At 30.8% G+C, this 12,278-nt stretch overlaps 2 protein-coding genes across 3 annotated transcripts in view; one reads left to right on the forward strand and one right to left on the reverse strand.

Moving 5' to 3' along the window:
- LOC143072957 (uncharacterized) overlaps positions 1-12,278 on the reverse strand; it is a 110,442-nt gene that overhangs the window by 37,678 nt on the left and 60,486 nt on the right. The gene's annotated exons all lie outside the window — the stretch shown is intronic.
- LOC143072955 (uncharacterized) lies at positions 2,740-8,782 on the forward strand. The gene is made up of 6 exons (XM_076248130.1): positions 2,740-2,838; positions 3,126-3,250; positions 3,747-3,875; positions 4,745-4,798; positions 5,297-5,426; positions 8,301-8,782. The coding sequence occupies exons 2-6, from the start codon at positions 3,182-3,184 to the stop codon at positions 8,423-8,425; spliced, it is 507 nt and encodes a 168-aa protein (XP_076104245.1). The 5' UTR covers positions 2,740-2,838; positions 3,126-3,181; the 3' UTR covers positions 8,426-8,782.

Genomic DNA, 12,278 nt, shown 5'->3' on the forward strand with positions numbered 1-12,278 from the left:
AATTAGGATATCCATAAGGATGTGAATCATTTCAGAGATCGATCAAATCCATTGGATTTCCTAGACGACTGTAGAATTCTCCGTGATTACAGAATCGGAAAATGTCCCGAGTATTTTTTTCATCTGAATAACTGTCAGTATTGTTTTCGGTTCGTCTTCGTTAAAGTTGGCTTATCTTATAAAAATAAGATGTGGTATGATTGCCAATGAGACAACTACATGTATCTTACAAAGTTCAAATGAGGTCGATGTAAGCATTGATAGACAATCGTACGGCCTTCGGCAATGACAAAAACCCATACCATATAGTCGGCATTAAAAGGCCCCGACATGAAAAAAATGAACAATTCAATTGAGAAAACCAACGACCTAATCTATAACAAAACAATTTATGAAAAACGAATATGACAGACATGAACCAACGTCAACCACTGAACTACATACTCTTGACTTGGGACAGATACATAAAGAATGTCGCGGTGCTAAACATGTTTGAGAGCGTTCAAACAGCTAACAAATCCACAAACCGGACGAGGCAGGGTATTTATCTGGCTTAATTTTTGGTCGTATTTGGTTTTATTAGCTCTTTTTTATAAATACGTTTTATTATGTTTTTGATTTTCAAGTATTTTGACCTCGAGCGTCACTGAAGATATAGAAATTTTCGAAGTACGCATCAGGTGAAGTTAATGTTGGTGTCGTTACTGTTATCATAAAGATATGAACCCTAAACCGTGCAATTGCGTCGACAAGATTAGCGTTTACTGCTAAATGTATGCATGCATATATATATAGAGAACTTATGACAATATTCACAAATCTCAAGCTAATTTGTATTGGCTGATGATTAATTGCAATAACTGGGGTATCTAGATATAGACTCATCATAAATACCAGGTTTATAATAGTTCAAAAAATGTAAATAATTATTACTCTCTCGATAACAGAATCGATTGATTGATTGATGGATTGATGTTTACCGCAACTGTCAGCACTTTTGTGCTAATATGTTGCGGTCAAATTATATTGGTGGAGGGATCCACAGTAACCGAAGAGAATCACGGACCTTCGGTAGGAAAACGGACAGTCATAGTCACTAATGATTGGAATCGAACGTAAAATCCACGTGCAGGATTCGAACTCACAACCACTGGCCCCCTCATTAATATATGCAAGTTTTCCTTTGCCCGTAACATCATTACGTTGAAACCCTTTATTGTTTAGGGATTTTTTTTTAAGTTTGTGTGTTTGTTTTTTTTACCAGTTCTACAGGTGTAAAGGTAAACCCATAAAAGCGCTTCTTATACAACACGTTTTTATTTGCTAGAAGAATGCTTTCGCCCGGATAATGATATGCACTCTTGATTAAAAGTAATCCGAAAAATATATTTCACCGTTAAAACACTATTACAATGTATCAATGCTTTCTAATTTCAATTGTTTTATGCCACTTTTATTGGCTCTCTGTTAATTGAATGAGGTAGTTGGAATACTCAGGGAGAACAACCAATTCAACCTTTTGCGAGTATGGTCTAAAGGAAACGATGATAGTCCGTCGGAAGGGGACGATAAATGGCTGACCCGTGTTAAGAGAGAGCCATATCTCTTGCACGTTAAAGACACCCTTGTAGATTTCGAATAAGAGTAGGCTAATGCCGCTACAAGGCAGTACTCGCACCCTCAAAGTGGAAAGGGATTGATATAAGTTGCAAAACTTGTTTCCCAATCCACTATAAATAAATATGTTTAAACTAAACTAACTAACCTTCATTAGGAAAACTTGCATCCTTATGAATTAAGATTGAAATCGAACACAGTTCGTTACAAACAGAGGTGTATAACAAATGTAAATAAAATTGTAATAAATTTATTTAATTTCAAGTGTAGCTGCATTTGACATTATTAAAATATACGTAAAATTTTATTTTTCATTGGTTGGAAACGGTTAACTGCCTATACCAAGTTAGGAATATGACAGTTGTTTTTCATTCGTTTTATGTGTTTGGGCTTTTGAATTGCCATTTAGAAAGGACTTTCCGTTTTGAATTTCTAGGTTGTTTTACTTTAGACTGACCAAAAACACAAGTCCTATTCAATGAATGGCGTCGTTGATGCTGAAGTGTTAAGTCTATCAGTCATATAGCCATTTCACATATATTGTATATTCTGATTGTGGATTTTGTGTTCATGATCCATGATCAACGCATGAGTTCTGACAGCACAGTTGATCCATATAAATATTAACGTAAGAGTGTCCCTGATGGTCTGAAAGCACATAGATTTCAATACTTTCAAACGTTAAATATAAAAGATTTTCCTCAATTTTCTCCACAAATGTACTTGACGAGAATTTAATATGATATTACGCACTAAAAAGTATAATACGTGTCAACTACTGTTTCTGCCCTGTTTCTGAACATGCGTTGCCAACATGAATTTTATTTGAAGATTCTGTGTTCAAAGTTACACTTAAAACCTGAAATATAATAGCTGCAATGAAGTACATTTGGAATATTTTACAACATGAATCATTCGTACCAACATGAACCTTAATTATTCTAAATGTACTCGCACAAAATAAACACTCTTCGTTTAAAAAAATAAATAAGATAGTTAGGGTGCAATAAAAGTGACAAAATATTACCGAGAACTTAACTGTTATTTTAAAACGTTTCACCTTATTATAAAAGAAACAATTACGCAATTTCTGAAAATCCAAAAATGATTAAAATAATTCAATCCCCGATTGGATATTACCATAATAAGGAAGAACTGGATCACCCGTATAAATAGAAGCCTACATGTAAATTGGTAGGAACAAAGTAAAGACCAGTTAAAGTAAGTACAAGAGAAATGCTTAGAATTTTTTTTTTTAACTCGTATGAGATATATTAAATGTGTTTAATCTTAAAATAAAATTAATAAAAATATGTTTGCATTTTACTGTCCGTCCATACGTTTTCAGCTTCTTTGGTTTAGTAAGCTTACACTATTCAAAACTGAAAACTTTGCCGAATGTATTGAAATCAAATATCGCTTTATATAATATAGTTCATATTAAGTATGCTCCTTACAATAATCTAAAAGTTACAAAAAACAACACATTTTACATTTTATATTTAAAGTTACCAGCGTCAAGACTAAACGGTTTAATCAAAGACAAAAAAAAAGGCTAAGGAGAATGCTGAAAGTACTGAGCGCTTTATGCCTTTCTGTGGTGATTTTTCAGTTTTCTGAAACTAGTTCAAAAGTAAGTATTTGTACCCTAGATAAATAGAACCAATTAAATTTTCTACCGTAAAAGTACATACTGTCCGGTTAAGTGTGTTAACATTATAAACGATCAGTTCCGAAAAAAACCATCACCATAATTCTGACATATTGCCCAAAATCAGAAAATAAATCCTAGAAATAATTAAAAAAAAAATAGAATAAATAAATTTCTTACAATAAAATCTGTTTTCGTTTGTAGCTACCTCAGTGTCATTCTACCCTTAAAAATGTTTTTTTTTTTTAAACTTATAGATTTGCACAGACTCGTTATGACCTACTGTATCATAATTTAAAAATTTCTCGTGTCTAAGGAAAATTTAAAATTACATAGAATAATGCTATCTACTCAAAAGAAATTTCGTTTAACATTTTTTTCTTAAAATACTGGGTGATACTAAACTTAACAGATTGTTTGTGTTTTAAATAACAAAGCAAATGCTATGGTAATACCATGACAATTTTTGTTTGTTCAGCATCGTGTGGTAACTGATACTGAAGGGATTAAGTATGATGTCACCGAAATCAAAGAAGAAGGCAAAGAAATATCCGTCATAAGAAAAAATGGAGTTATTCTAGAGGAACAGATTGTAAACCAGGATAAGGTAAATAAGTTTAAATTATTTTTGAAACGTGGACATTTAATGTTTATGACTACAATGAGAGTATGTGTCCACAGAACACCCTGCGCCAAACGCAGTAAATTCTATGTTCAGTAAACCGTGACATCAAACCATAATTTGGTATATTATGTAAATAGTTTAAATCGTAAATAATATGTAACCTAAATTTTGAGTTGATATGACCACAACTCAATGACAAAATCTATATTCAAAAGTTTTAACATGAAAATATACTGATTTTCTACTATCAAATTTTAATGTTTAGTGAACCATGAAACTGGGTAAAACAGTGATAGGAATATTCCTTAAAAAGTTCACAGCATCATGAATGTGTGTACTTGCTTTCAAGTTGAGGTGACCAAACTTGATGGTATACTACTTAAACTTAAACTGATACATGTGATATGAGACACACGAAGAAACAGAAGAAAAGACGAAGGGATAGGTGGACAGACAATAAGACGAATGAACGAACGGAGGGACGCACAGACCATAAACATTATGCCACTACAAATAGAAGAAAGGGCATAAAAAGTAGTTAAACTCATCTAGTAGATTATTCCATAAATGTGTTTACTCTTGTATCGTGTGCAATAAAATAGTATCAATGTTGTTTTTCCAATTGTTTTAAAAGAAAAAGAGATACTTAATCTTTGATTCGGTAAAATCTATCTTTCCAGTACAGATTTCCTCACAAGTAAATAATAAAAAAGCAAAACGATTGTCATATATTTGACTTAATTCAATTATCAAAAGGCTGTGATTTTGGATATTGAAGTGTAAAAAATCTAAAATAAATGTTGAACTTGAGACTTTTTATTTTTATAACTTTTACCATTTTAATTTTCTAGGGTTACATAGTGGTTAAACAGAATGGAACTTGCAGTGTTGAGTTCCATGATGAGGTAAATTTAAACGTTGTATGATATATCAGAAAAGGAAATGGAAGCTCTAAATCTCAATCAGCGCTTCACATATTTCCACTAAATGTCTAATGTAGAGCTAGCTACTATTTTAAATTTAAGGTTGATATATATAGCATTGTGATCACATTTATTTGGAGAGTTTTGATAAAGTTAATGTTATGATATAACCATTGTCTTTTTAACTTGGTTTTCAAGTACGTTTTAAACTGTAATTGTTTTTTATTCAAAAATTCAAATTTTGATTTTATGTTAGCAGAGGATTTAATTTCAGGAATATAATACTAATAAAATAGTCACAATGAGCATATATCCTACTCAATACACGTGGAATAAAGATGGAGGTAAGTTTGAATGAAATATTGTTCATATGTATTTTGAAGATAACGATAGAAATGCATAAACGTTGTTATAAAAAATCACAATTTCTATTGGTTAACATTCGGTCAATTTTAAGATTTAGTACATATTTTACTTTAGGCAGAAGTAGGTGATTGTTACACAGGAACTGTACCGAAAGCAGATGAAGTCACAGAAGATATCAAGCAGGAATGTGGGGACCTTGAAATCGTGTTCGTCAGATTAGGCGAATGTCCGGATAAAGCAAATGGTACGTAACTTGTCTTTATTCAAAATCGAAAAAAAAAGACGTCATCTATTCAGATCATAATATGATTAAGATAAAATACAGAAGAGCTATTGTAATATTTTCTCTGTTGAAAAAATGTAAACCAAATTTGAATCGTAAAGTAAAATGTTCTTCAAAATAAGCATCAGTCAGCCAATTTTAGCTTATAAGTAATATTGAGCCTGTTTTTAGCTACTAAAATCGCCCTTTAATACAAAAAAAAAAAAAATAATTGAAAAATAAGCTTATTGTCGTTGTTTTGTTTTGAGTGCCTTTTCTACTGATTTGTATAGCAAATTTTTATATTCAACTTTACCAAATACTAAATGATATTTAATGAGGGTTTTTTTTAATTATCTAACGCTTATTTATACAAGCTGCATATTCACGTGACAGTCCCTATTGACGAACTTCGTCTGTTTTTTTTTTATATAGAATGAAATTCAAAACAGTGTAGCTGTGGCCATTGATTGACACATTAAAATCATCCATTGACTTGGACAATTTACGTGAACGTGTGTCTGTAACGACCACTGTTCACGACGTACCTACGATAGATATTTAAACTGTGGGGTCACCAAAGGTTTCTTAACGCCTTTAATTATAAAATAATTCGAAAAATTAATCAGGAATAACCTTCGTGTTTTGATTTATATAATTGATATAAATCAAAATATCGTGTTATTTCTGATAAATTTTTCGAATTACTTTATTTAGGTATTGAGAACCTTTGGTGACCCCATAGTTTAAGTGTCTTTAAAAAGTACATAGTGAGCATTGGTCGTTACATACAAACGTTCACCTAAATTGTCCCAGTCAATGGATGATTTTAATGTGTCAATCAATGGGCACAGCTACACTGTTTTGAATTTCATTCTATATATGTTTGTAATGGTAGCATGTAGATCCTTAATATCCGAGTTTAAAAATCACTACTTTTTCAAACTCGGTAAAAAATACCCTACATAAGAAAATATCTGTTTCAAAGTATGGAATATTACAGGTGTATTTCATTCGTTTACTGTGTTTCAGCCTTTTACCTTGTCATTCAATGAGGGACCTTCCATTTTGAATATTCCTTAGAGCTCGGTATTTTTGTATCGTATATACAATATGTCAAATATTTTATAAACATTTGTCTATTTATGTATGTTCACCGCACATAATGTCTGTTTTCTCGTTTTATTCTGTATTTATACGGATTGTCAATTTTTAAGCAAATAAGTATAAATAAATCTAAATAATAAATGATATGAACAATAGAAGTAAACGTTAAAACATTTTCAAACTATCTAAAGGCTTCATACAACAACCGGTTATGTTCTTATTTATAGAAGTAAACACATTTTGTTCAAGTGCAAGTATTCATGGCTTTGTATTTTTTTTATATGTGTTTTAAGTTAGATACTTGACTTCAACTCAAAAAGGTTTTCTATCTTCCCAAAGTAGGTATAGTGTCTGGAGAAAATCGTGTTGTTTCGAGTAAACCGGTCCACATTTTTCGATATAGATCAAGTTTTTTGGAGTGATATACATGCTATTGCGTCAGCGTGATAATTTCATTCACGACTATTTATCTAATTCTGAATTCAACACATAATTTGAGCGCAATCTATGCACAATTTCATAAAATTAAATTTAAAAATTCACCATTTTACATTATTCGCGTTTTTTTTTTCGAGAGCAATATGTAAAACGTCCAGGTTTTTTAACAACTGTCAGGTTTTTAAAGAAAATGTGAATCATAACGTACACATTCTAAAAATTTGCATTTATAACCTTTTTTGATTTTTTAATTTATAACTTTAATTGAATGAAGACTAATAATATATATTACCATTAAGTTACAAAAACATGTTACAATGTTGATCAATGTAACCATTTTCGATCTAATTCTAATTTTCTGCTAGTACTGAAAACATTTTACAATAAATTTGCAATAATACGACTTTTAAGAACGGCATTTTGAGTACAGAGGACTCATAATATATTCAATTTTATTTCATGCTATCTTTGTTTTTACAGTCAATTATACTTTCTGATTGATATATATTACTGTTGCGAACCTCTGTGTAAGAGTAAGAAAACTATGGAAAAGTGGTAAAAAATCCGAAAAATATAATATAAACACAAATATTCTACTAAAAGAGGTCTCCAAAAACCACAACACAAAATAAAAAAGGACCACTTAATCCTTCTATTTATATTTCCGTATGACCATAAGATTTGAATTGAATTGAATAGCTTTAAAATAAACCAACACTTTATAAATTTTATTCGCTTTTCTGGATTAACCTTCATCTGGAACGCTAAAAGTCGAAAATGTAAAAGTAAGGGGTGAATAAGTACCGAAACAGATGAAAAGTTTGAAGACAGAAAGATAGCTTAAAAAAGCCAAATCCATCTAAGGTTCAACTTAGCAACATAACTGTAAAATGAGAGATTATATTTTTTTACCAAAAATTGTTGATTGTTTTTTGTTTTTTTTTTAGCTTTTGTTTTGTTTTGTTGAAGTTTGTCAATGTCAATTCTCTCGTTTGAGACGAGATGATCATCGATGTAATCATTTATAATTATAATTCAAAACAGAAAACAAAAACCAAAATTTGTGTTTTGTGTCACTGGATTGCTATCTCATCGATTGGTTTTTTGGGCTAGAATAAGAGATGAAACAAGGTTAAACTGTTATATTTCATATAAAATTAATCTAGTAGATGTAAAATGTTTGCTTTTTTACAAATGCATAAACATAGCAGAAAATTGTATGTTATTTAATTATGAATATTAAGACTAGACGTGTATCAAATATGTACGTTTTTTTATCAACAATAATGGGTAAGCTTCGTTTAATTTCAGGGAAAATACAGGCAAGAGGATGGTTATGGAAACCCCCCAAATGCTCTCTCTGCTGTTATGTAAAACTGGTATGTTCTCGGTGGAGATGTTCCTTTAAGACTGTTTGTTACTGGAGATGTGGTTGATAGTTAAATCAACTAGGAAAAAAGTATTGGTTGACAAAAATGATTTAAAAATACTGATTGTATTGATTGAAATAATGGATTGGAAAATGAAAAATACTATTTGATATGATTGAAACATTTAATTGAAAAATACTTTTTGTAATGATTGAAATATTAAATTGAAAAGTACTTATTGTAATACTTGAAATATTGGATTGAAAAATACTTTTTGTAATGATTTAAATATTGAATTGAAAAATACTTATTGTAATGATTGAAATATTGGACTGAAAAATACTTTTTGTTCTGATTTAAACATTGAATTGAAAAATACTTATTGTAATGATTGAAATATTGGATTAAAAAATACTTATCGATTGTAATGTTTCATTGACAATTTAAAATATAGTTCAAATTGTGTTTCCCAGACATTTCAATGTTTAAATAGATAATGTTTAATTTGACATGCGTATGTTAACCCCTCTTTGTTGTAAAAGAAAATTCTTGTGAAAAGTGTGTAAACTCTACTATCGTTTATAGAATACACTGTCCGTGTCAAGCGCAAGCTGTTTACTCTACTAAGTTGAGAGTTTCTATGATTTAGAATCACAAAAAATAAATATTTTCGTATAAATAAATACGTGCAACACATTTCTTAATTATTTTGGTCTAAAGTCCTTAAAAAATTAGACAGCAAAGTTATATCACCACACTACAAATTTTATGAAGTAATTTCAATTCTTTTTCCCCCGAATGCATTGATAAAGTTTCGGCAATATAGTTTTGTAACTAAAAATAGAAGGTGATCAAAGACATTCATGTTTATCCCAGATAAAAAAGGAAATCTTGTATTCTTCCTCACTATATATACAATGTATATATATATATATATATATATATGATACAGACTGGAAAAACAACCTTTATTAGATATACAAAATAGCTGTATTTTGTACTAAATATATGATATATATATATATATATATATATATATATATATATATATATATATATATATCATATATTTAGTACAAAATACAGCTATTTTGTATATCTAATAAAGGTTGTTTTTCCAGTCTGTATCACCTACCCTGTATCGCATACCCCGTATCGCATAGCTAAACCCGTATCGCATACCCCGTATCGCATGGTCAAAACCCGTATCGCATACCTTTTTTTTTTTCTTTTTTTTTTTTTTACATAGTTTTTTGTTTATTTTTTGCTTAAGAAAAAATTTCCTCAAAATAGGTCATTTTTTTTAATGACGTCATTGTTTGGTATGTAACGTCACGAACGTCAAGTTTTCATATTGTATGTGACGTCACGAACATCAAGTTTGCATACTAAATGCAACTATAAAAAATACAAAACACTCAAATAAATACAATAATAAACAAAATATTTTTAAAACAGCAGCAGGCAAATGGTAAGGTAACCCAGGTGCTTTGTATAAGCAGTTATTTTAAGGCTTTGAACCAAGACAAAAGCAGAACTGAAGGTAACCCAGTGCTAATCTATCGGGATCAGAAAACAGTTCATATAATATAATACTCTTCTGTTGAAATATGTGATAAAGCCTATAATACATGGCAAAATCCGTATCACATGCCGTATCACCCTCGACCAATATCATCCCTCGGGCCTAAAGGCCCTTGGGCTGATATTGATGTCTCGGGATGATACGACATATGATACGGATTTTGCCATGTATTATTCTCTATATATATAATGTAGCATACTTCCTTATATATTTCTGGTGCAATGCACTAATCAAAGTTTTCATTTCAACATTTTTGGGGATGATGATGAGGAGAAGAAGGTGCACGATGACGACGACTTACGGCACACAAAAGTAAAATTCACAATCAAATCGAATGGCCGTAATGTTTTAGAAGGTTACCAGCTGACAATTCTTTAGTATGCAATAACTCTTGATTTGGTTTGAATTATTGGCCCAAAGAATTCGGAAAGTGGAAAGCAAATCAATGATCGAAGATCAATATCAGAACCAATATAGAAACAACCAGTTACAATTATACTTTTAATAAAGGATTTTACTTCTTCAAGGAACTTAAGTACTCGTGTATTTTTCCGTTCTTTGTTTCTTTAGTATTTGTGCTTGTTACAAATCAGTTGACATAAACCATTTCTGTTGTATACACTTTATTTTTATGTTGTGCTGTATTACCACTGACCCATGTGAATGAGTGAACGCCCACACAAACGTTTAATCCGGGCAACATTCTTTATTTGCATGTCCCAAGTCAAGGGAGTGCAATTCAGTGCATGTCTTTGGTTGCTGTCTGCCCTATTTGTTTTTCGGTAATTGTTTTAATGAACTAGGTCGTTTATATTGCTTCAAATTATGACATGTCAGAACTTTAAAGACGAAGATGTTGCTGACTATTCAGTAATGGTTTTTCAATGTTGTTTTCATTTATTTTGTTTGCTTAATATTGTCGAATGTCGTACGACCACCTATAGTGTCATAATCATCATAATTTGGACACTGGTGGATAGTTAATCTCACTGTTAACCATACCACACCTCCTTACATGTGTATAAGAAAAGTTCGGTAATGTTGTTAAAGAAATCATAAATATGATTCAACTTTTCTTTCTCGGCAATTATGCATTTTTCATCAAAAATACTGGAATTTTTCTATATCCTTTCAAAAAACGTAAAGTTTTACTGACATAAACCCAAATTATCTAGCAAATTTAGTGTACCAAACAAATAACATGCGTTATGGAATTTGGCATGTTCTATGTTACATTTGTACATAGCCCTTAAGCCAACACTCAATAATTACTCATTGCTCCTGGAATGCTATATAAATATATTCTCGTAACTAAACACATACACAAATGACGGTACACATTTTAAATTTGTGTATACTATACTCTTAATCTGTATTGTTGAGTACGGCGGAGGGGGAACTTATTATGGCATATAGCGAATTGGTGGGACATAACCATTTTATGCGACAAATATCAGAATTTTATGTGCAAAAGTATTATAAAACAAATATACATTTTTGCTAAAATTAAAATTATTAATTTATTATAATTTACCATCCTCTTTTCCTTGCTTTCTTACAAATCAAGCCTACTTTTTGTTGTATCCATGGAAACAATCTGCTTTTAATTGCTATAAAATATTGCAAAAAGGGGGATAAAGATGTCACATATTTCCCATTTTTTTCTCCAGAACTAGAATTTCAACCCCTTGGAGTGATACCTTTTCTGAAACTGTTTCCATATATTTATCAAGAGATAAAATTAAACTCATATGACTTTTGTTTCATTTTCTTTGTAAAATTGCGTCAAAAACTCCGTGGGAAAAAAGTGTTTGTAAACACTACACTAATTTCTGGACCTATAGCTGGTCTGGCTTTGAAAATACGGACAGTCAAACAGAGAATAGCCCATTAAACATGTACAAAATAATCTTGATGTTCTTATAACCACTTTGAAGGCTAAATTGGTCATCAGCTGTCTAAAAATTATTTTTTTTGCACAATTATTTTCATATTTGAAAAAGCCACCATGGCCAAAATGCGAAACTACACTCCTAACTGTGTATTGCTTCCATAGCGACGGATGCCACATGTGGAGCAGGATCTGTTAAGTCCTCCAGAGCATCTGCGATCTCTCAAAGTTTTTTAATGGGGTTTTCTTTCCTTTGTATGTTCTGTTGTTGGTACCGTTGTTTGTCTGTTAGTCCTTTTCTATTTTAGCCATTGCGTTGTCAGTTTTTTTTTTGAATTATGAGTTGAAGGATCCTTCGCCTCACTTCTTTTTCGAGAGAATAAGAAAGACAAATGTTATGGGGTATCAATCCATGGTACAAAATCAGTACGTACACAGATAAA

This window comes from Mytilus galloprovincialis, chromosome 4, assembly GCF_965363235.1.
Source record: "Mytilus galloprovincialis chromosome 4, xbMytGall1.hap1.1, whole genome shotgun sequence".
In the NCBI taxonomy this organism is placed as follows: Eukaryota; Metazoa; Mollusca; class Bivalvia; order Mytilida; family Mytilidae; genus Mytilus; species Mytilus galloprovincialis.

Bases quoted from the DNA above. Each gene is read 5' to 3' on its own strand.
- LOC143072955 (XM_076248130.1), top strand. From the start codon at position 3,182: ATGCTGAAAGTACTGAGCGCTTTATGCCTTTCTGTGGTGATTTTTCAG. The intron at 4,799-5,296 runs GTAAATTTAAAC...ATTTTACTTTAG, and splicing joins GTGTTGAGTTCCATGATGAG to GCAGAAGTAGGTGATTGTTA. The intron at 5,427-8,300 runs GTACGTAACTTG...GTTTAATTTCAG, and splicing joins ATGTCCGGATAAAGCAAATG to GGAAAATACAGGCAAGAGGA.